The following is a 25,494-nucleotide window of genomic DNA, read 5'->3' on the forward strand; positions in this document are numbered from 1 at the left end:
TGATAACAGAAAGTTTATTCAAGAATTGTTCAACAGACAACCCTTAGGCAAGGAAATAAAATAACTACTATAGGAACAAAGAAAGATCTCCAAAGAGGAGGGGTGACGTGGGAGGGGGATTAGCTATAGTTCTTCTAATTCAGGACTATACAATTACAGTCTGGATCTGCTCTCATGCCTCCAGTAGAACTAATTACATTATTCATAAGTACGAGGGTAACATAAAACTACTGGTCTTTCTAAATTACAATAACTAAAATAAGCTTGTTGTACAATGACAAGGAAACACAATGTCCTTTATAACAAGTCAATACTAAAAAAGTACAATTTGATTCTTTTTCTCATATAAATACATGATGTGGGGGATAAATAATACCAAAAAAAGGAAAAATATTTTAAACTGGCTATAACCAATAAATATATATGAATGTTCACCAGAACACACAGCTTTTGAAAGACGTCAGGATTTAGTGGACGAGCGCCCTTCAAAGTTGTTTTATTACCCATTCAATGTAAACTCTAAGTGCAACAAAGATGTCCAGACAAGAAAGCATTAGCAAATACCAAAGGTCCATTCACTTCTGCTTCTTTTGGAGGACATACCGTTTGTTCAAAAATACCCTGTTTTCACGTTAAGTCAAGAGAGAAGGAGGAACAAAATGTAGGATTTCTAAGTCTCAAGATTGCTTTTTTGTTCATGAACCCTAAACCAAAAACCGTGTAACCGAATGGAGACTTCACTCCATAAGAGGCAAAGGTTAAAAATATCCAGACCTGTCAACTTTATCTTCCTCTCTTTGGCCTCTTTAAAAATATATATATATAAAAAATCAGCTTTGTTGCAGAAATTTATTTCCAGAACCTTTGCAGCTCTTAAACCTATTTGAGGACCGTGTGAAGAGGAGGAGGAAGAAAGGTTAGATTTCCAAATGTTGGCAGATATGTATATTTTCAGCTGATAGGGTAGGGGAGGAATTACTCAGCAAAAAAAAGATGTTCTTCATCTCAAGAGTTAGACTGGAAAGGAAAAGGTAAGATTCTTTGGGGGGAGATTTGGAGGGTGTAGTTTTCTGTGAATCTGTTTAGATTTAAAAAAATGTACCTGTTCTTAATAGGCCAATTGTATAGATTTGGTGGGTTGACAGTATGCTGCCATTATCAATGCCCGAGGAATCTTTGTACTTATTTGTATCTTCTTTAAATATATCAGGTTGTTTTGGTTTTGTATCTTGCTAGATTTCCATAAAACTACCCCAAATATATTCAAAAGCATTTGTGTTGAAGCATTAGAAGGTATATCTATCTAGCGTTTAGATAGGTAGGTAGATTAGATTAGATAGTGAGGTGTGCATGGGGATAGATAGATAGATAGATAGATTGATCTTGCAAATAAATAGAATTAATCATCAGAAGTTGTGCCTAATGGGCTTAATAAAACCAGGAAAAGCCAGAAATTTCTCCACTTGAAGGGCTAACAAGACAGGCCACCAAACAAATATCTTAAGGGCTCAACACAAATGTTTCTGAACCAAATCCCACTGCGGATTCACTACCCCACTTCAGTGCTCCACCACATCCTCACGAGTCTGTCCTGCCCTGCCCCCACTCCTCCCTGCCCCCACCCTATCACAGGTGGGTGAGTTTGGGCGCCTCTTGGATTCGGCCCTGAGAAGAGGCGTGGTGCGTGGAAAGGTCTGTGTAGGTCGGGTGGGTCTCACATGGTCCATGGTGCTGGCTGGTTGGCATCTGTGGAGCCCCGTTGTAGTCCATGCTGGCAGAGTGGTGGTGTGGCAGGTGATTGAGGCCGTAAAGGGAGGGTCCCGAAGCAGGCAAAGAATCCACATAGCTGCTTCCAACGTATACAGGGCTGCCTGGCATATTGGGAGTCCCATATGTGCTCCCATTGCCCTGTAATATGTGGGGATCGTACTCCGGCGCGGTGTTGGCATACTTCTGTTGCGAGGGGCACCCTTTGATGGGGTTTTGGTAGTTAGTGGACATGGCATAGGCATTCTGGTGGGGCTTATTGAAGGAAGGAGGCGATGGGTCATCGTAGTTACTAGTCATGGTGTGCAAGGCATTCATAAATCCTGCTGAGGACTGCATGGACTGGGGCGGGCTGCCCGTTGGGGAGGGCCCCCCCGAAGAAGACCCCAGGCCTTTCGACTTCTGATCTTTTTTATACTTCATCCTCCGGTTCTGGAACCAGATCTTGATCTGCCTTTCGCTGAGGTTGAGCAGATTGGCCATCTCCACCCGGCGTGGCCTGCAAAGGTAGCGGTTGAAGTGGAATTCCTTCTCCAGCTCCACCAGCTGCGCGCTGGTGTAGGCAGTGCGGGCTCGTTTGGAGGCAGAAGACCCTGGAGGGCTTCTCTCGCCGCTGCAGCTTTCTACCGGCCCGAAATGAAATAAAAGATAATTACTTACATGCAGAAATTGAATGTACCATTTCCTAATAAATCCTGTAACAGGCACGCGGACTTCAAAACCCCCACCCCCCACCCCTTTCACATTAGTCTGCACTCTATAATCATGTCATTTATTAAGAGTTCTGTTCTCCAAAGCTGCCCCTGCTTTATGAAAATTTGATCATGTCACGCAGAAAAGGATTCCAGGGCCATTTATTTAGGAGTCGATTATTTTCAGCAGATAATTTGGAGACAATAAAATTTGGCAGGGGGCAAGGTTTTGAAAAGCAAATTAATATAAACCCGGGTGCCAGCGATGTGTGTGTTGTGTTTTCATGTGTGTATATTTTATACTCACAGGCATATGTGTGTGTTTTGTATAAATGCGGGTGTGTATTTAATATATGTGATCACACACACGCATAGCCACACACGTATATTTGTGCCTTTAGTGTACATGCATATATATAATTGCACTTATAGAATATATATGCATATATAACACAAATACTATATTAAAACATACACACACACATATATATATAATAGACACGTGTATATCTATTTATGTGTATGTATGTACAACTATATATGATTATATTATATATAAGAGCAATTCCATGGTGTTCTTCTATCTATCTATCTATCTGTTAATCGATAAATAGATGGATAAGTAATATACTATGGAATGTCTTTAATATTGATAAATATGCTGCAATGGTTATACATATGCATTTATGAGTAACTACATGCATTCAATGCTTCAGCCACCTTTAGCTATGTACAATTTATTTGGTGCATTTTACTACAGTATTATGGCATTTAAAATAAATAAATACATAAATCACGTGTACCCAGCTAAATCTTCATAATGGGCCAAACCCGGTAGGCTTTATTCAGGCCAAACTCCCATTGAAATCACCAGGAGGTTTGCTTGAATAGCGATTGAATGGCTTGGCTACTCCAACAATAGTCGTATTTTCAATGCATGTATTTTTCCACTTTCAGACAAGAACGTTCAGGCTGGTGGCTTCATTACCTCGCTGTTTAGGAAAGTGGGTGGTTACAAAAGCAGAACTTTATACCTGTGGTAGGGGAGCTGTTTTTCTGTTTGGAGTTTTGCCTCGATTCTTTCATCCAGGGGAAAATCTGTTTGGTGAGAGTTGCGTTTGAACTGAGATTGGATTTGCTGGGGGCAGTTTTACTGCTCCCTGACTGGCTATTGCTGTTGCTACTGTTGCTGTTGGTGACAGAGTTTGGGGGTGGTGAGACAGGTGGGGCTTGATGATTCTCCCGGGGCAAACTTGGACGCATGCAGCTTCCATTCAGGTCTTTACTTTTTGAATGTGGGGCAGTGTTGCCAAGAGATTGGAGGGAGCAGGCAGACCTCTGGTAGTCATTCTCCACGTGAGAAGAAGGCTGGAAAGACTGTTGAGGGGCATCATAACCAAACCCATTAGCACCCTGGTAGGAATAGCCTCCAAACAGTGTGGAACTGTCGTAGTATGTTGTTTTCTGCATCTCTGGGATTCCCAACAAATATTTTTACCGACTACCAGGGTCTTGAGACCCTTACGGAAGAACATTGGCACCCCAAGGTCACGTGACAATCCGTTTCCAGTTGTCTATTGGAAGCTGACCTGAAAGGTTAGAAGAAACACACAATGATAGTGGCCTGGCTATGAATCCATCTTAGGTCGTGAAAAGCACATGACATGAATAGGGTCCTACAGAACAGAGCTAACAGATGCTTTGAACAGATTTGTCCTGTGTTCCTCCTCCCAAGGCTCATCAACTATTTCAAAGTTTATTTTTCAAAGTCAATGCATTTTTTCTGAACAGCATTGCACCGTGTATGTATAAATATGTCTAAGCACAGGTGATTTCATATGCATACACACATATAAACACACCCACATTAATATAATAAGAACAAGAACACAGAATGGATCACTGCTAACCATAAATATATCTCATGCCTTTTCACCCGCCATCATAATCCAGTCCATGCAATAAGCAGTTCCCAAGAATAAAAGAAAGAAGGTTATGATGTGCCCAGAAACGAAAGTTTGGAGGGTCAGATACTACAGAGTTCTGTTGCTTTATGGTAAGACTGCTCCACGGAATGTTAGATTTTAAACCAAGAATGGCAAACAGTCTCTCTATTTTAGCCAGGTGAGGGTTTCTTGACTCATTTAGCTCGATTTGCTGCTTCCACAGTAACACACGTTGTCTTTGCAATTCTGGAGCAAATATTTTAAACAGATATCGGTCCATCCATTCAACAACAACAACAAACAAATAAACAAAACGTTTTTCCTTTGGCCTATTTGCCTATTGTGTTTAGGACACTCCTCAGCCCCATTTCTTTCAAATCTTGAATCTGGAACTGCCATTGAAAAGAATTGCTTCCAAACCCAGTTTCATTGTGTTTGGGTTTGGTTTGTTTTCTTTAAAAAAAAAATTGTCACCAGGCCATTTGGTTCTAGCTTTCTATCCCTTTGATTTGTCATCATCACCCCCCCCCACCTTTCTGTTTAGATTTGCTTTCCAATCCAAGCCCAAAAGTTCCACAAAGCTGGAAAACCAGCCTTCTCTCTACCTCCTTTTGCCCAAAGCACGAACTTTCTGTACCTGGGATGGGGGGAGAAAACCAAGAAGAATCGACACTGATCAGAAAATAATTTGGTGTCTGCGGGGATCAACCAAGCAGCAAATGTATTTCAAAAACCCGGGTGGATTTCCCCCATTCCTACTCACATTTTGCGAGGATGGATTTTTTTTGATATTTAGATCCATTTTTAAATGGAATGGTCTCACTTTTTTAAAATAAACGGTATGTAAAGAAAGTCTAATGAGATGTTTTCAAAATACTAAAGCTTTAACACAATGCACAGATTTCCAATAAACAACACTCCGATTTTTCCTCCCCCGACTTCGGTGTGTTTGTGGTTCTGTCAGCCTGCACTTCAAACAACCCACTCTTCGCCAACACACACATGGAAGATGGATTTAGCTTTTTATACATCAACTCAATCCCGTCTACACTCCCAAATCTGTGCGATAGCTTCCGCGGAGATAGATTATTTATTTATTTTTGGCGACAAAGAGCCAACCCTAATTTTGCGGAGAATGAGTGGAGGGAGTGCTTGGGTTTTATTTCCTCGTCGTGATAAATATTAAAAAGTAGACTCCTCTACCCGAGCTGAAGAGCTGTGAATTAATTAACAACCAGCAGTACATTTATTATGAGTAGGGTGGCTGATATTGACTAGAAGTGCAAAGAGGTGGAAATCTTTCCCAGGCCTTCCTGGTTTACACGGCTTTCCTCCTTCTTCTTCTTTTTTTAAATCTTCTATTTCTTCTTTTAAAAGCCCAAGAGGCGTCTCAAAAGCAGCTAAAAAGAACCGCGGTGATTTTCAAAAAAAATACATAAAATAATAGGACCGCCTTCTCTACCCCAAAAAACGAGGTTTGGAGCTTCAACAGAAGAGATTTGCTTTTGTAGGTCATCTCTCAACGCGTCACAAATGCCGGTCATTTATCTTCCCGAAGACGGCCGGAATCCTAATTATTTACTCCAAGGAATTGTGTTTTTTTTTTTAAATCTCAGGCAGAATAATAAATATTAGATTATATCATGTTCCAATTAACTATCGCAGGATCAACTCTGGTATGTTTCCCCACCGTCCAAGTTTCACTTTGCGAAGGATAACAACATTAAAGACACAACGCCCTGCCTGGGAACTTTTACTGGGAAAGATTTAGAGGCGATTGAAAAAAAACAACAACAGTGAATATCTAGATGGAGAAGGAAAAGGGATCTATGTCAAAAGGTTCGTAGGAAGATTGGGGGAGAGGATGGGAACAGATCTAAGCCTATTTATTTCCCTTTAAAGCGATTCCCTCCATGTTGGAAATCCTAAATTCACAACCTGACTCTGTTTAGGAAGAAGAGCAGCTCATTTCTCCTCTCCCCCGCCTAAGGTATATTTCACAGACCACGCAAAAGACAGAAAAAAAAACATTTTTAGTTTAAAATAAGAAAGCTATCGACATGCCCCTTAACAATAGGCTGGTGCTGAGAAGCACCTCAAATTCCAGCGACTGCCTTGCGGTGAATATGCCTGGAAAATAGAGACACATTCCTAAAAATTCCCTCCCCCCCATCATCATCACCCCCAAGCAGAACCCCCCAGTTGAAAAGCAGGGGGGAAAGAAAGGCCCCTGGATGAGGGCTGCAAAACAGTCGCTGCGTGGAAGGAAGCTTAAAGCTTGTGAACTCTTCTTGAACCGAGATTGGAGTCATATGGTCATAAATCATTGGGACATAGACTCCGCCATTCACAAAGTGAAAGCCTATTTGAGTCCAGCTTACCTTAGTCTCTGACGAGCAAAGCACAGGCAGACATAATATATTTTCACATCCAGCACCAAAGCAATCAATAAGCAAGGGGATGCCACCCTCTTCCTTTAAAAAAAATGGTAAAGGGATAGATAGATAGAAGTGTGTGAGTGTGCGTGGAGGAAAAAAAAAAGAAAAATCCTGTAATAAAGCCAAAGGAGAGGGTTAAACCAGTGTAGCTTTCGGTTACGGCTGCTCAAATTCTCTCTCCCTCCCTCTCTCTCTCTCTTCGTTTGGGGAAGAAGAAGAAGAAGAAGAAAAAAAAAAAGCAAGATCTTTACAGCTTCCAAGATGTGTAGAAAAGCTCAGGGCTTTGCATGGACAAACCCTGAGATTCTAGTTGCCCTATAGACTGGTACGCCCTGCTCACTGATAACAATGGCCACGGCAGAGGGGAAGAAGGGAAAAAAAGGAAAGAAAGAAAAGCTTGAACGCGAAACCTTTAACTAGGCACGGCTGGGCTAGGATTAAAAATAATAATAGTCATAATAATGAGCCGGGGTAGAGAGGGGTGGGGGTGAGGAGGCGAGGGGGGGGTGTGAAATAAAGCTAGGTGGTATTTAAAAAAAAATGATCAAGATTTGCTTTGGAGCGCCGGGCAAAGCCAACAGCCTCCCAAACAGCGTCACTAGTGAAAAATTATGCTAATTGCAGACGTGGTGGACCGAGGCCTAGACAGAAAGATAGCAAAGCTTTCCTTTGATTCACGTGTTTAACAATTAGGTGTCAATTTATGTTAATAAACCCTTTCAACATAGTCATACTCCTCCCCCCCCACCCCTTCACAGTTAGAACCGTCTTTCTTGCAATAACCGCTGCATATATTTTCTCTCTCCCTCCAACTGGATTTGTCTCCTGTTAAGAGTCCCTAATATGAAATAATTATGACATATACTTTTGGGGGGAGGGGAGGAGGGAAGTGGGGGGGGTCTGATCAGCCAGCCAGCCAGGGACTGATTTTTTTTTTTAAAGGGAGTGGAGACCGGTGGGGGAAAGGGAGGGGGATGACAAAAGGACGAATCCGTTGTGTTGCTGCAACTCAAAGCCTACAGCCGCGGGGAACTTTAATATTAAGTCTGCGTGTCAAAGTTCTCTGGCTGGTGGCTACATGATCCCTCACCTCCTGTAGGTTGGTGGAGGGGAGGAGGTGGAATTTGCACTTCTAAAGGTGCCAGAGAGTAAAATCACAGAGGAAAGGCACATTCAGGGAGGGAGCTGAACAATAAAGATTTGTATTAATGATGATGATGATGATGATGATGCCAGACGCTGCTGTTAGCGCCAGGCAAGAGTTATGCCTCCTGGTGCGCGCACACTACCGCTGTTAGCGGAAACTTCCCCCGGTGCGTTTTGGTGAAGGTGCAGGGAACGGAAGCGTCGCAAAGGGAGCGTGGGAGGAAGACAGGGCAAAGAATTTAGGTGTCTGCACTTTTTTCCCCCCTTCCCCTGCGGTTATTGTTCCAGATTGCCATGATTTTTCTCGCCTTTAATTCTTGCCCACAACCCCTTTGGGTTAAGTGCTGACTGGGGAATTTAACTGGAGTGGCCACAAAAGCTCTTTGGATCCCGCTCGGAAGGTGTGTCCACTGGTCCCGTTTGCATCACTCTTCCGCACCTTTTGACGAGTGTCCATTGAAAATAAAGAGTTTACTTTTGCAACCACTTACTTGCGGGATGTGTCTGGCGGGAAAGACTTGCAAGGTGCTGGCTAGAGACTTACTAGGGGGCATCGTGTTTCCAGCTATTGTTCTAACATCAGTTTTCAAACCTGTGTCGTGAGGGGGTTCCACCGTGTTAATTGAAATATCGTCTAATTTTTCACTGAGATTGTTTTTCCTTCTGACTTTTTATGAACGACTTGGACACACATCTTCAACTACAGGAGATGTTGGCACGCCAGGGTTACAGAGCGGCATGGAGGAGACACGAATAGGATTCATGGATTATTCTTTTAAAAAGACCCTTGCAACACTCAATAGATTTTCGCAAATGGGACCTCAAGGGCTTGTGATCGAATATCTAGACTATCCGAGGTACCGTGGACTCTGCAAAGAACTTTTCTGAAGTACCAACTTTGTGTTCTTTTTTAAATGACTGGAGAATTTTAAAAAATCATAAAACCATAGCTGCATTTCTATACACTGAGTGTCTTGTAAGTAGCTATTAGGTTCCATATCACCTTGTATTTCCACCTATACGTTTTGTGTTGTTTTAAAAAGTGACTGTATTAGCCCAAATTTTGCAGTCCTGGTCATTTTAGACGTCCCTTCAAAGGGAATACGAAAATATTTTCCATTTAAAATGTCCACCCAAAATTATAACCATAAATCACAAAGTTTAAAGACAAGCCAGTAGCAAAACGAAAACACTCCACAGAAAGTTAAGGCAAGAATCGTCCTTATAAATGTAGTGAAAGGAAAACAAAGTTGTCTCTTTAAAAAAAAAGAGTGGTGTCTGGTTCTAAGATGTTTATTTTCTAACGACCAGGCATCGTGTTTAATAACACTCACCAATTCTCCGTTGTCTGGTCCAGCACAAATGAGACAGCGCAGCAGTTTGAGAAAGAAAGAGAACTGTAAAACAGAAAAATGACAAAACTTCCATCACAACGGCATGGGAAATCGGACTTATTACACAGAGAACTCTTCCAGTGGTAATGGTGGGAAAACATTTCTAATGGACAAAAATTAAATTAAAAAAAATCCATTGCTCTGTCTGAGGTATTTTCTCAACAATGTAACTAAAGAAGACATTTCATCAGAGTTTTAGCATTTTCCGAAAGTTGTTTACACACACACACACACACACACAAGTACCATCAAGATGAAGGATTGATATCATGCAGACATGTATTTTTTTTAAATAATTGGACCCTCAAACATTTGGATATCACTTGCTCATTGAAAATGGTCTTTGAGGGAAATTATTTATCAGTTGTATCTATTCAAGCTTTGCATTAGAATAGTTATCAGTAGAAATTATCTGTAGTAAAATGCAAATGTATTTTCCTGTTGGTGAATTTTGGTTTTAAATAAATAATACTACTACCAATAAAAACCGTGAGCTGTTTTGCAATCCATCATTTACCTCTTTTTATTGTTTTTAGTTCAAGGCGGTTGGTAAGTCCGGGTTAAGTGCATTTTAAAAATGAAATGTATCGTGTTAATTAGGTAAGGCGGTAGGAAAGCCTTGTGGAAACCGCCAGACGATTTTACTGGGAGACAACAAAAGCTTAAATATTTACAGTTCATCTTTTCCTATGTAGCCAATTTGCTCACTGTCTTGAATGATCCTCATTAAAAAAAAAGTAGATGTTTTATGTTATATGTGGGTAACATTTACACAAAAGTTATTCGATAAAAGGATTAACGATACCAGCTTAAACCTCTTTAAAACTACACCGAGATTTATCACTGAAACCTTGACACGATTTGATTCAGAAAGAAAGAAGGGGGGAAAATCTCATTTAAAATTATTTTCGTTTTGGGAAACATTCGCTCGCTTTAATAATCTTGTTTCCGTTCTGTCTGTTGGTGTTATTAATCTCAAATCAAATGTTCCTCCCCCACCCTACCCTTCTTGTGACAACATTCCTGTAACATAAATCACACATCAGTCTGACCTCTCTCTGGTCTGCGGCCTATAGCCATAATTTATTATGATGATGATTATTATTACACACACACACATTTTAATACACAACATTGGCTATATTCCATTGACATCACAGCCTTACCGGGTTAACTTGGGTTTTTAATTCCCTCTGTAGATTATAAATAAAGATACAGAAAACCCCACCGCCCTTTATGTGGTATGAACCCCAGCGCACCAAATATGTCGCTATAGAAGTTCCACCCACATTGGGGCCAGGAAGAAAGGGAAGTGGAGGTGGGGGCTGAACAAAAGGAGGTGGAGAGAGGAGGAAAATAGCATTTATTTGGCATGACTAGAGAAGGCAGGGGAAAATAGAAACAAAATAAATAAAGACTCCGAGAAAGATTTTCAGTGACTCCAGCAAAAGGGGTTTTTGCTACATTTGGAGGAATCCGGATTAAAAATAAAATCACTACCCTTCACTCCTTCCCTCTTCCCCTCCCTGCCAACAGTAGGCTCATGCATTATGTATCATTATTAAAAGATATTAGTGGTGAATTATGGGTATTTTCAAATTCGGCACTATAATCTTAATAGGAACATTTATCTTTCTCAGATAGATAGATAAGCAAGCGTGCAAGACTGGTCACTATCCACTTCCGTTTCCTTTTATTTACTTTGTAACAGTTAGGATGTCAGTATCCGAATTATGGAGGCCAACCCACCTACTCTCATAAGAAGGTGAGGGGTAGGAATGCTAAAATTGAGGAGGGATGGATTACAGAGACTCGAAAAAGTCTCTCTCCCTCCCTCTCTCTCTCTCTCTCTCTCTCTCTCTCACACACACACACACACACACACACACACACACACACACACTCTCTCACACACACACACACAAAGTCTTAACAGAAGCCAGCTCCGGATAAGAAATCAAAATGAAACGGAGAGTGTGGTGTCTTTGAGAGATTAGCTCTCTTTCTCTCCATGACCTTTGCTTACAAGAGTAATAACTCACCGGGTTAATGATCAACCAGCGGAAGTGCTTTTGAATTACCCCCTAAATACAAAACAACAACAAAACCCGGGCTCCCACTATTCCTGGCTGTTTTTTTTTCACCCCCCGAATTCCTCTCCTCTTCTGTAAATGCTCTGGTCGCCAAAAGTCTTTCGTCCACACATGTTGCTATACTGTATTTTTTTTTCTTTAGGAGTGGGGGAAGGGTTAGGGCGCTGTAAATAGTTATTTAGGAAGCCAGTGACCAGCGAGACTAGAGAGGACAGAAGCCCTCTCCACATACACCCCCCCCCCTTTTCTAAATGCCAAAATAATGACTTGAATTATGCGCTCACGTGACTGGTAGACGTCAACCTTTTACCCATTCTATACAGAATTGTTAAATGAACTCCCCCACACACAGCGTCCCCCCCCCATTCCAGTGAATTCTCTAAACTTAGTTGCCAGCGGTCGCTTTCTTTTTCCCCACCTCCTCAGTCATTCCCCTCAGATATTTTGTTTTGATTTTGTTGTTGTTGCTGTTGTTGTTCGGTCCTCTAAGCAGAGGAGGGAAACGGAGGTGCGAAGTCTTTGCCAAAACCACAAGCTTGCAAAGTCTCAGCTCCCGAGCCAAATGCCGGAAGAGGTGGAAGGAACTAGAGGGGAAAGAAAGAGAGAAAGAAAGAAAGAAAGAAAGAAAGAAAGAAAGAGGATGGCTGAAGGAAGGGGATTGCTCCGCTCTGAGCAACACCAACTGAAATCTCTGAAGACCTCAGCTTTGAATCTGCTGCTGGTAACCTGCTCCTGCACTTTACTAGACAGAGACGCTGTGGGTTGGGGTGGCGGCTGGAGCAGTTAGCCACCCACGCTCCCTCTCTTAACCGAGTGGATTTACAGTGAAAGCCTTTCTCGACCCCTGGAAAGAGGACGCGTGTTCCATTGCGGTAGATTCACCACTGGCTGCCCGCACGATCTGCTGCTTATGGGCTATCCAGATTTCACGTCACTTAAAAAAAAATCTGGAGAGAAAATGAGGATATATTTTTTTTCCTCTTGAAAGGACTCCTGGATAGCATCCAATATCTATTGACTTGGCAGTTTCTGTTATAAAACGAAGACATTCCGTTACTTTATAGCTACATTCCTCTGAATTAAAAAAAAAAAGAAAGAAAGCGTGATGCGGGGCGGGGGATGGGTGGGAAGGAGGGATGCACAAGGGATCCATTTTACCTGCCTTCATTTGATGTCACATATAGATAGGTAGCAATTTCTGAGGGAGGAATGTCAGAGAGAAAAGAGAGAGAGAGAGAGTTATGTTCAGGAATCATATTTCTGGGTCTCTATGTGTTTGTATAGTGTGTTGTCTAACTAGATACAATGAGAATATATTCTCGTTTGTCAATCTCATGTTGTAATGTTTTTATTGTATACTACAACTGCACTATATAAATACACGAACTTGTATAGCATACTGTAGCTGTTGTATAATTAGATACATTGAGAACATATTTTCATTTTACATTCTCATTGTATAGTGTATTTATTACATACTACAAATACACTATCTAAGCACACATAGTAGACACAAAGCATGTAAATGTACATATTAACATGCATATATATGTATATATAACATGCATAGTACACACATAGCATGACCAGTGATCCATATAGATAGATCAATCGATCACTGGCTGTGCTAAAATACTGTAATATTGTAAGGGTCTTTGGTCTCTCATATTCATCAACATATCAAAAGGCTATCATCTATAACCGTCTCTTAGAGCAGTAAATAGTTAATTTTTAATTAGAGGAGAAAGAATTCGGAACGATAATGTTTAAGAGGGTTTCCATGTCGTTATTGTGGGAGATACTTAGCTGGAACTCGGCACTTTAGATTCTAGTTCTGTTTTAAAATCTGCTCTAGCTCATGCATGCTTAGCAATGAAATGAGTACAAACACTTGCAATTTGGAAAGCAACAACGTCACTCCCAGTGATGTTTAGCACAAATGTAAGGCCCCTGGATCTGGCTATAATCTCTCTCTCTCTCTCACACACACACACACACACACACACACACACACACACACACACACACAAGATCCAGACAAAACCATACTTTAAGGCCGACTCTCTGAAGAAACCCATTTCTCTTCGGAGGGACCATCAAACCAGAATAATCCGATCGGTGGTGTTTCTGTGACTGAAAATTGCTCAGATGACTCATTACGATTTGATCCTTACAAAAGCAAGAAAAATAAGGTCCCCCCCAAATTTGTAATGAGTTTGTCGTGAAAGTGGTGCTGGGAATTAAATCCAAATCAACAGATACAGTCTCACCAACACATCTATTTCAACTACACAGAGAGTTGGAATTTCAAAAATCGTCCATTAATATCAATTTACTTCAATGAAAACTTTGGTTCTTCATGAAGTTGATGATTTATGATAAAATCTATTAAATTACGGTCATTTAGGGCCTTGTGGTTCCCCTCAGATTTTATTCGCCGCCAGACCACGCGCTTGGTTAAAAAAAAATTCAAGTGTAGCTGGAGGGGAGTAAAGATAATTCTGGAGCTGAGGAAATTTAATGCAAAGCAATTTTCAGCAAAAAATCCGGCGTTTGCGTAGCTCTCTGCCAATATACACGGGTTTGCCTCGGGAAATATTAGACATTGAGTCTAAACTTTTCCGGTTTTACAATGTGCGGGGGCATTTTTATAGCTAACAATTTGTCCCAGGCACTGAGTTATTATCAAAGTACAAAAGGATACAAACAAAACCCAGCCAAACTGAACAGGGAGCACATTTAAAAAAAAAAGGAATTTCAAATTTAATCCAATTTGTCTTTCTGGTTTCCACATAAACTTCGTTTGGTTGCAACTCGCTCTTAAAATACACATCGGACCTTAACAAAGAGACCAATTCTTCCGACTCTGAGCCCCAGAATGAATGATGAAACAGCGCTAGTAAATATTGGGTCATATATTCCAGCATGAATCATTTTCTTTTCCCGCCCCTGCTTTTAAAATGGAGGCCACTGAAGAAATTACATTTCCAAAATAAATCTTTATTATGGATGCTCCAAAACCCCGAACAGATCGGGAACTCCTTTCATGGTCTGAAAACATTTTAACTCTTCTGATATAAAAAAGTTGAAGCCTCTTATACTCACCCAGCCCACTAAAATAAACTGGGCAGCTAACGGGGAAAAACAAGGAAACTAACCAGATGTTTGTTAATCACATCTGGCAAATAAAAGCAGAATTTGAGGGGCGTGGGGAGGGAATCCACTATCAGCATAGAGGAATTTTTAGAAGACATGGGCTTCCAGGAAAAGACTTGTAATTAGGAGCTGCTCCAAGTAAACAAAACTTCTGAGGGCCATAAATCACGCTCACATACATTCTTCAGTTTAACACCCCGCTTTTCCAAAGCCGCGTTTGTAGTTTCTTTTTTCAAACAGCGGAGAGGTGCTAACGCTTTAACAAATGTGTCCCCGGGAAACCAAGCTGGGAAACACGGACGTTAAAGAAAGCTTCTGTATCCCATCTAGGCATGAACCACGCACGATAATTTTTATATATATACAATTATTATTTTTGCCCATCTTCAACTTCCCTGGCTATGTTTCCGAGAGATCAGTCTTAAATTGATATTAGGGAAAGTCAGCTATAGTTCACGTTGACCAATGGAGAAGTCTCTAGCCTGTCAAAGCTTTGGGGGCGATTAATTATATCTCAGAGCGCTGGAATTCGCAGAGTACAGAAAGGCAAAGTTGCATCAATTTTTTTCCCCTCTTACCTGTGTTAGCTCGCCACCAAGGACTTCAGGAAGAAGGAGAGAAGGGGGGAAATCGGCTGCTGCAAGGATCTGAACTGAAGCAAGCAAATTAAAGAGAAGAAAAGAAACCACTTTATTGTACCCCAGTGGATCTTGCTGACAGCTTTGTCGGACGGATTTCTCTCCCTTCCTCCTCCTTTCCCCCCCACACCCAAAGATGCTTTGATTTTTGGACTCACTCGTTTCGAACGGAACTGCCTTGACTGAAGAAAAACCTTCCAAAAGCGCGTTAAGTGTTGCAAGGATGCAGATCCCTTTCTAGGATGCCCAGAGATACTGGGAGGGGTGGGGGAGCGCGGGTCGTGTACTTATTTTCCCCGCTGTAGGGGGAAAAAAAATCCCTGGCACCTCTCTGAAAAGCTATTTCTCTTTATAAAGACTTAAAATGTTGCAAGACGGGCATAATACTGAGTGACAAGAGGTGCCGGAGAGAGGAGAACCAAATGGATTCTGGTTTTAGAGGCCAGTAGGAATTGGCCAGTCTTCAATGTCAAGATTCAAAATTGGTTCCATATGTCCCGACACACACACACACTCACACACACACAAAGTTAAGCAATACATTCGGCATTTTTTAAAAAATAGAGATGTGTCATTGCGAGCCTTTTAAATATTTGTGAATTTCAACTTAGCCTGTCAACTTTGGAGTTTAATCACAGAGACTGCGAAGTAATAGGAGTCAATGGACATGATCCTGTAGGGTATTTTTAACCTGACCTAAAATTGAAGAGTGAACAAAAAATCTGTCTGAAGGGTGAGAGGGGTAAGGTTTGCCATTCCCTTCTCATGGGGGGGGGGGAATTCTCCTTATCGATTGTTTTGTGTTGTTTTAAAATCATGGAGATTCTGTGCCTGCCATCACTGGCCTAATGGAATCACCTCCGTGGACCGAATGGGAAAACATCCATTGACTTCAGTGGGCTATGGGGATCCCTGAATGTTGATGTGTTACAGCTATTGAGAATGGAAAGGCCTGGGTTGATTTTCAGGAAAGGACAAAAGTTGCCTATTAAAATGTCACGACTCAGCTGGCCTTTTGATTTGCCAGAGTCTCCCTTCAGAAACTGCTGGCTGAGAGCTGGCAACTCCTATTGATTCCATCGGTGCAATTGCGCTTGGAGAGAATTTAACCCTGGTTTTTTTTTGGTCTCGTTCTCTTCCCATCTCTATAGATACTTCTGCCAATAAGGGCTGACGTCTTGGATTTAACCCCAAATATTAAATGTTATTGAATGAAAATTCCTCATTTAGCCCCTCTCTGTCTTTAAACAAAAAGGAATCAACCCCTTCTGATTTATGGCTCTGGTTTTCTGAAATAGCACCTGATTTGGTTTATCGCAGTCAAGTGTTGAAATGTGGTTATTAACCCCTTAAAAAAAACACCCACCCGGAACTTCAAAGGACCCCATCATTATATCCAACCCTTTGCCAATGTAACAGAAAGCAAAGGGCTTCTTTCCCTTTGTCGTTTCTCGAAATAAATCTCCTTCCAATCCCTTTTTACACAGAAATGTATCAGCTGATTTGCAATGGAGAGCCCTATGGCGATCGGCGGTTTTAAAGGCCTGTATAGCATATACTTATTTCGGACATTAATTGTGTTTTTTTCCCTCTGATTGTATGTTTGTTTGTTTGTTGTTTCTTTTTCTTCTTTTAGACAATACGATTTGTTAAAATAATTCATTCGCTTTGACAAGGCTACACTTATCGGTGTGGCTGGCGGGTATTTTAACAAACAATGGTCATCTTGTATTTACAATGTCATACCAATCTCTTGTTAAACCCTTTCGTTTTGAAATGACCAACCGGAATAAATGTGTGACCCATGAATGATTCCTGAATCTTGCGTATTTTAAAACAGAAAGTGGACAATGTATAAGGAATACGAGTTATAATATTGTATACTGGAAATACATTGTTCATATATTGAGACCTCATCTATTGAGTCCACAGGCTTATGTACTGACTGCGGGTATTACCCTGTTCTGTATTACCTACTGGCCTCCTTACATAGCAGTTCCAAAGGGTCCTATCCTTCCATCATTCTTTAATCTTACATAACACTCTTTTACAGCCTGCACTACATTATGAACTAAGGTGCTGTTGAACTTATATTGTCCACCTTAATAGCTGCCACTCTGGGAAAGGAATGGTGTGTGTCTATGTATGGGAGGCTGGTTGTGAAGGGGGGGGGAAGGTGTTTCCTTTGGAGATGGTTTATGATAAAGTAAATATTGATTCTTCATGTTGGTGGATCAAACTTTTCTGAAACGGTAGTCGGCAAGAAGAACTGGTTATTGCACAGAAATGAACGAAACAATAATAACCTGAACTATTTGAATGACAAGATCAAGTATTTTGATTATTATTCATATCATTTATAACTATAACCCAAGGAAGAATATTCCACCCGCTGCTTTCTGATGTATTCAGTTCAACTGAGCTCATAAAGAAATATTGCAGAAATAAATAAATAAAATTAACGAATCTACACATAGTTTTAGTCCGTAGGAGAGAGGTAATCAGCGAAGTTATATTACCTCATCGATAAATAAACCAATAACGAACATAAATGGGAAAATATGTTGATTGAATGAGGGAGCTATGGCAGGGAGTTACAAAGACCATGGTTGGGTAAGAGGAGGTTTTGCTGTTATTGTTTGACCAACCCAAAGGAACAATGAGAGCTCCTTTGCCTGCCCAAATCCGGACGCAACGAAACCCTTTTCATTGTATTACGTCATCCGATGCTAAATAATCGGTAGCCATCGGAGGGACAGAGAGAGAAAAACACAGAGACTATTTATTGAGACGGTTCCAGGCAGAATGAAACCGCTCTTGGTAAATATCAGCTTGATACAACGATGGCAAATTTCTAGTAGGAGAAAGAAAGAAAGAAAGAAAGAGAAAAACTTTCGCCTTGTTTATTTGCACAGCTCATTGATAAAAATCTAAGTCTTTGACTTGAAGTGTAGAAGCGAATAAGATCTGAGGCAACATTGCCAACAAGATTAGATCCTACAGCCAGGCTTATCTCAAGCCAAAATTTTTGCATCGGATAAATCACAATTCTGCGCTGCCTCCCCTTTCAGTAGAAACCAGCTAGAAAGGCAAGGCAGAAATGTAGGTGTTATCTGAAATAGGCATCTCTCCCCCCACACCCACCTTAAATCAAAAGGCTAGAGATAGAGATATCAGTAATGGATTTGGAGAGTACATGATGCCAGGTGAATGGGAAAATGGGCTTCATTATAGCCAAGGGTGTCAAAAGCATACATGTTTGCCACCTGGTCCGATTCAACATCCTGCAGTAACCGAAGCTCTTCCTGACATCTGACTTATTTAAGGGAGACGTTTGCACAATGGCGTCTGGAACCAGAACCGAATGCCCCCGCCCCTCCCGCAATCGATCAATCCCTCGGTTTTATGCGACTAATGCATGGGACTGGGCGATCGAGTTATGTGTGGTGCACTGTCTGAAGCTTTAATGACAGCAAAGGAGCCGTAATAATAACGATAATGAGAGTGAAATTAATATTTTCGCCCCTTACAACTTCGTAACTACAGGAGCCTTCCTCAGCGGGCTAATTTTTCATGCTCAGAATCTCAGATCTAAAAAACAAGCGGTCAGAATCAATTGGAAGCCAACGATTTAAATTAATATATGCCTGACAAAGAATGATGCTGCATTCCTGACTTATTCACCGTCCCTGGATCTCCCTTAATATTTAATGAAAGTCGCTGAGTTGCTCTAATTTTCCTACACAAAGGTTTACCCTAGCAGACAGATTTAAATATCACCCCTCATGACGGTGTTAAACTTGGCTCACGGGGACTAAAGGAAGAGCAGAAAATGGGGCTGGATTCACTTTTGAGAATCCGGTGTGAACATTTAATCTTCAGTCCTGTTGTCAGTTTTACTGACTCCTTGCATGTTACATCTTTAAAAAGGCTATTTCCCGCTTCCTCCTTCCCTTTCAACACTCAGGGTTTGAACCTATCTGGTCAAGTTTTAAAATGGAAATTCTAAAGTGGTTGACTTTTGACCTTCCCTTTTCTATCAAGGATGCAAATTCTCAGTCTCTATACACTTTTGCTTTTTTAAACAGGTAACATTATGTCTTTCACCCATCAACTCCGCTCTTTAGGAGAATAATCTGCTCCCCAAAGTCTTAACTTTACTGCGCTGCCTCAGTTGGTTGACAGGGATTTAGTTATTATATTTCATATATATTCTATATATCAAGTGCCAGTGAAAAGCTAACATCTGTTGGCAGACTCTGCCTATCTAGTTTCTTGAGGACGTAGGACCAGCTTCTGCTGTCATGTACACTAGTTTTATATCCGTGTAATTCCATTGACCTGGATAGGTTTACTTCTAATTTACACCGCCCTAAATCACAGAAATCAGGCTCTTCGTTACTAACGAAATGTCCTTTGTTATCTAAACTTCTGAAACTTTTATCCTAAGGACATTATTTACCTACCTATCATAGCAAGATCTTGCAGCAATGAAGCGATGCAAACTATTTCCTCTTTGCATAACGAAATATTTGGAGATGAATTCACTTCCTTTTGTGAACAGTCTTTGGGGATTATAAATGGGTCCAAGGCTCAGGGTTCGGAACGAACCCCACAACATTGCCCCATTACCTTAGAACCCGTGTAGTCAGTTTGGAAGGCAAGGAAGCTCACCTATTGTTCTGCCCTCCATTGACAAAGTCACTTCATTCCCTGCTTGTGATCAAACGCTCCCCCTCTTTAAGAGGTGGCCGTACATTTTGACTCCCTGCAGCAATTCGATTTTCATTTTCAAATGTAGTTATTTATCTGATTTCTTTCCCCCTGATCAGCTGGCATACAAATGGGACACGTCCAGCCTTAAAAAACAAACAAAATAACCCAACCCAAAACAAAATACATTAAAAAGCCCAAAACAAACAGAAACACACCTCAACAACCTGTGCTTATAGTGCGATAAAGTCCTTATTGGAGAGGGAGAGGGGACAAGAGGGTGAAAAATGAGAAATAGCTAGTAAAGGGATGCTGCAATACCAGACTCCCAGCTGTAATTTTTATATGAAGGTCGTGGTCTTTGACTAGGTTTATATGCCAATGAGGCGTTCCCGGTTTACCGAATTTATACAAATCTCCCCTTAATTGGTAATCACAGATGCTGTAATTTAAGACCCCCAGCTATAGAGCTTTCATATTAGCCGCTGATCTATTACTGTAAATCGTCTGAAATAATCAACTCCAGGGAGTGGGGCAGAGGGAGATTCTCGCTCTAAAATATCATTGCTTGCACATCATTTTCACTTGAGAAATGATTTATCTTGGACACCGCCATAAACAACACAACTCTCTCACAAACACACACACACACAATGGCAGCCGCACTGCTGCTGACATGCTTATTGTAATAAATCAAGAAAGGGGGTTTAAAAAGAGAGAGAGAGAGGTTGTGAGGAGAGAGAGAGGGAGAGAGAGAGAGAAGGGAATATTCCTAAAAATATCAATGAAATGCCTCGATGGGTATTAACACACATACCACCATGTGAAGAGAAATGGGAGGAAATGAAGACGGCTATTTGTCACATTTTACGACAATAACATTAATAACAAACAATAAATTTACATGGACATATAGACACGCTAGGAATTGGGAAGACCCTGCTACTCACAACAATCCAACCCTCGGCGAGGCTTCTTTCTTCCTGAGAATTGTTTTATTGCAGACTCTTTTCTCTCTCTCCCTCTCTCTCCCTTTCTCCCTCTCTCTCTCTTTTCCCCCCCTCTGCTATAGGCTTGTTTTTTAAAGGACAGTTGAATTTCACGTCAGACACAAGGAGACCATGTCTGCGATGTTCCTGACGAATACATATCTATTCTGCAACCTCTGCATTAATTATTTAATGAATCACGTGATCTGGAAGGGGGGAAGGGGGTCTCTCAGTTTCATACTCAAAGGACCACTGTGACCTTCCACTGGAACAGTGTTTTCCCCCCCAAAAAATAAGTTTATAATTGAATGTAACATTCTAGATCTACAGAGGTACTCTGGCTACTAGTTATTTCTATAAACACATATGCACACTTACACAGGCGTGTGAACGTGGGATGAGCGTATACACAGCACATTATACTGTAATATACATACGTCTGTTAAAGAACGCAACCTTAGGGTGTCCACCCCCACTCCCCTCGAAGTTTAGAATATTTAAACACTTTCCCCAAACCCTGATGCCTCTTTGCCCTGCTAGACACAAAATGCTTTTCTCTCTGACATTTTATTACAGCCTTCCACTGAATAGAACAACTGTTTTAGGCTCCAAAGCCCTCTGAGGATATTTATGCTCATGGATCCAGATTTAAAACAAAAATAAAAGAAAAGAATTTCCCATTAGGATACAGGGCCAGAGCTTGTGGCGTCTGCTGTTATTGTTTTGTGAGTCTTTATTGCATTTTGAAGCCGGTTTTGGCTCTGAGCTGAGATGCCCCAAAACGGAATCCTGCGAAAGGCTGGCCAACAAAGGAAGCTGCTTATAGTGAATGTACAAGGAGCTGCCTATGCAACAAATACCAAGTAGGCAAATGCCTCACTGACACAAAACAATGTGCACACGTCTGTATGTATCAACATACTTACAGATGTTTACATAAACACAGGCACACGCATGTACAGACTTAGCTATGACACTGGTTTCCTTTCCGCCCTACAAGGAATCTAAGATTATTATTTTTTTACCAGTCTAGAGTAGGTGTGCTGCATCCTTATTTTTCAGGTGCTAAGGATGACTGTCTCACGTCCTCAAACAATAGAACGGATACAGTGCATAAGGAGCCACTGAAGATCAAACAATAGGACGGTGTGAGACCTCCAGTAACAAACAAGGTGGAATGCGTTGGAATATAAAGCTCTAAATTTGCAAGCCCCGGAATACTTAGATAAAATAGAGATGGGCATGGAGGTTTAGCGAGAGTTGTCCAGTGCTTGATAATCTCTAGGAAAGCATCTATCTGAAGGAGCACATTTTTAAAACTAATTAATAAAAGGCTAGAACATCCATACCCAGCGTTCAATCCAGGCAACACTTTGAAGTGGGTGTGATAGAGGGAAGGGCTGTTTAAAGCTTGGGGAAATGAATCCTGAAGCCAATTGCCTGAAAAAGTATACTTGTTTTAAAAGCATAGACCTTATTGTGAGAAATTGCTTTCAAAAAATTCTGCTTCAAATTCTGGGTGAAGGTATAATACAGAGGGGGAGGGACAGAGAAAAGGAAAAGTGAATTTATTCTGTTTTTTAATCCTTTCTGTGTCATTGTATGTTGATAGAGGAGCAGTTACTTAATAAAGCAAACTTCCTTTATCCGTTGAATTAGATGTTTTTTTTTCAATTTGGGACATTATGAGAATAGGAGGGGGTAAATGGAAAAGCCACGCATTTTCCTTCAGTAAAGACCTTTTTTTTTTAAAAAGCAAACTATCCCGCATCCGAATTTTGCTTGCCAACCTCTCCCCCCCCCGCCCCCGCCGCCCCAAAATAAACAAACAAAAAAGAAAAAAATCCGGCTGCATTTTTTTAAAGAGCAACTTTCGCTAAAAGTTCAAAGAATAGGAACAGCGGCCATAAACAGCACCCTCAGCCTCCGAGGTGCAATCATCAAAGCAGCTTTCTTTCGAGAGATAAAATGAACGTTTATATAGCGAGAAGGGGAGATTGATTTACGAATTTAAACACGCCGTTTTTATTGGCGATCATAAATCTGCCAGGGGGAAGGTGTTCACGCTGAGAAACTCCCAAACTGCTCTCCCCGGCTAAGCCCTCACTCAGAGAGGAGCAGTGGAAGGAAACCGAACGCTGCAACCAGGTGTCGATACACCTAAAATATAGAAATAGTCCGGGTGTGTGTTTGAAAGTATTTTTATATAAATACTTTCTCCCGAGTATATTCATATTATACAGAGACAATCTCGAGCCTTGTATTTTATATATACATTTGCTCTGGCTTCCTAATAAATAAATCTCAGATCCTAGTGGCAATTAGACCAGCTATTCCAGTTAGTTTGATGCAATAGACTTTTGGTCTGGCTTCGGTTTCAGGACGCAGGCGGAGCGAACAAAGGAGTGCATGGGACAGAAAGGGCATGCACCAAGGAGACACCTTTCAGACTCATGCTGATGGAAAATATTTACATTCTTCCATCAGGAACTAGGTCGGAAGAGTAAAACCTCAGAGCGATGAGTCGAAACATCAGGTGTCATATAGAGAGCTAAACGGAGACTCCACAAGACACCTGGGCTGTCTGTGGCTGGGTCTCTGGTTTAATACAAGCATGAGTCGTTCACGCTTTGTTTCCCGGAATGCCCCTGACCCAGCTATGAAGCGGAGTCGCTCCTAAAGCCACTGAGAACCGCGCCGATATAAACAAAGGTAACGGCCGTCAGCTCATTTATTGAAACGATTCTAGGTGGCCAGCGAGGCCGGGAGATGGCTACCAAATGTCTGAGGGGGCACGTCACCCCCCAAAGAGTTTTTCCTCCTTCGCCGTTTAGAATGTCTCATACCCCCGGAGTGGCCGTGTAAACGCTGCTCCGTGTCAATAGGAGAGTTCGCCGCTATCAGGACTAAGGGCCATCGTGAGACCCAGAAGAAGGCCGCAATTTTAAAAGGAGCGAGGTGGTTTCAACAACACGCACCGATAAACACCCTTACCGCCTGCCCTCCTGTACCCCCCGCCCCCAACCACCACCATCAAAAAGAAATCCCTGACTGCATCAGCAAATATCACACCCCTTTAGCAGATACAGACGAGCTGTGAAGGGCTTTTGAGAGTGTGGTGGGCTAGGAGCAAGGAGGGGTGGGGTGGGGAGAGGAGAGCCTCCGAAACAAAGGATTTTCTAGAAAGGAGAAGATAGCTGAGGTTTGAGGAAAAGTGAGAGGCGTTTGGCTGGGGTAGCGTAGGGGTCCTTTTTTGAACGCCCTCCTGAGAGGTAAAACAAAACAAACCCAAGTGGCCGAGCCAGCCCAGAGATCTTTCCCCTTGCACTGATCGCAAGCTTCCCGACTGTAAAAAAACCAGCTCCCCCTTTGTCTTTTACACTGGAGACCCTGGGTGCTTGGAGTTGAAACCCAAAGCCGAGAAGATAAACAACGCATCGTGACCAGATTTTACTATAGAACGACTAAGACGCTAAAAGCCAACCAACCAAACACACAAAAACCCGATCGTCCTGGGACGCCTTTCATCTGCATTCCCCGCGATGGCCCAGCAATGGCAACGTTCAGAAACAACCATGAACACGAGTGGTTTAAAAGATTCTTTCCGGAGGTGCAAAGTTTGCCTGAGCCCCGTCCAGTTCGACGCTGGAAATGTTACACAGCACAATGTCCAGTCTTTGAAAGGTCAAGGGGGTTTGAGAGGTCAATCCTTGGCTATAATACTCAGCTAATCGGCTAGAAAACGTGTCCTCTGGGTGAACCCTATACCGCGATCTGTGCTCGGCAGCTCAGAAATTTGCCTCAATTTATTTGTTTATTTTGTCTTTCAGTCTCCCCAGTAAAATGCAGAAAGTCTTGAAAACAGCTAGCAGACAAGCCCAGCTCACCCCAACACGGTCTATAAAGCCAAACCTTTCCACAAAACAACTCTTCTAACCAGAAACGAGAAACCCCAAAGTCTGATTTGGCTAAAGGAGTCGAACACTGTTATTCCTCAAAGGAACATCTGACACACTAAAAAAGAAATATCTACCAGATTGATCTTTCCAGAGTCACACATGACGTTGTACAAAGCCCTTTAACTTAAGTTGCAACGCGTAAAGAAGGCAAAATAGAACATGGAGGAATATAAGTTGAAATAGCACAGCTGCCTTGGTCAGAAAAAGGCTAATTTCGTAGCTATCTGCTTTTCCTCTGTATTCCATTAGATAAAAGAGTTAGTCTAGCTGTATAGGATTCACAGCATAAAATGGAAAAATACGGGGTTTTATTCACCCCTTTATATGTAATCTGTATGCTATCTTTTCTCTCTCCCCCTCAGACAAAATAAAATGAGGAAACCGAGGAAAATCCCGTAAAGGATTCATGTGCCCCCCCCCAAAAAAAACCTTACTCTTGAAAAGAGGCAATAAACGATCAAAAATGCATGCCAAGCAGTCGGTTCTTTTACCTTGTGTATTCCCACATCCTTTTTCCAACGCCCCATAGACGGTATTCATGGTTTGAGTGGATTCTTCCCAAG

The 25,494-nt window shown here is 41.6% G+C and overlaps 1 protein-coding gene across 2 annotated transcripts; it reads right to left on the reverse strand.

The window, feature by feature from the left end:
* HOXB3 (homeobox B3) lies at positions 1 to 25,494 on the reverse strand. 2 transcript variants are annotated; one of them, XM_044999780.1, is made up of 3 exons: positions 25,423 to 25,494; positions 3,494 to 4,048; positions 1 to 2,390 (listed from the first exon to the last, which is right to left on the reverse strand). In XM_044999780.1, exons 2-3 carry the CDS (start codon positions 3,927 to 3,929, stop codon positions 1,627 to 1,629), a joined length of 1,200 nt encoding a protein of 399 aa, XP_044855715.1. In that variant the 5' UTR covers positions 3,930 to 4,048; positions 25,423 to 25,494; the 3' UTR covers positions 1 to 1,626. The 2 variants fall into 2 exon arrangements, with proteins under 2 accessions (XP_044855715.1, XP_044855716.1); XM_044999781.1 differs by lacking the exon at positions 25,423 to 25,494 and adding an exon at positions 6,787 to 7,164.

This window comes from Mauremys mutica, chromosome 25 (assembly GCF_020497125.1).
Source record: "Mauremys mutica isolate MM-2020 ecotype Southern chromosome 25, ASM2049712v1, whole genome shotgun sequence".
Classification (NCBI taxonomy): domain Eukaryota; kingdom Metazoa; phylum Chordata; order Testudines; family Geoemydidae; genus Mauremys; species Mauremys mutica.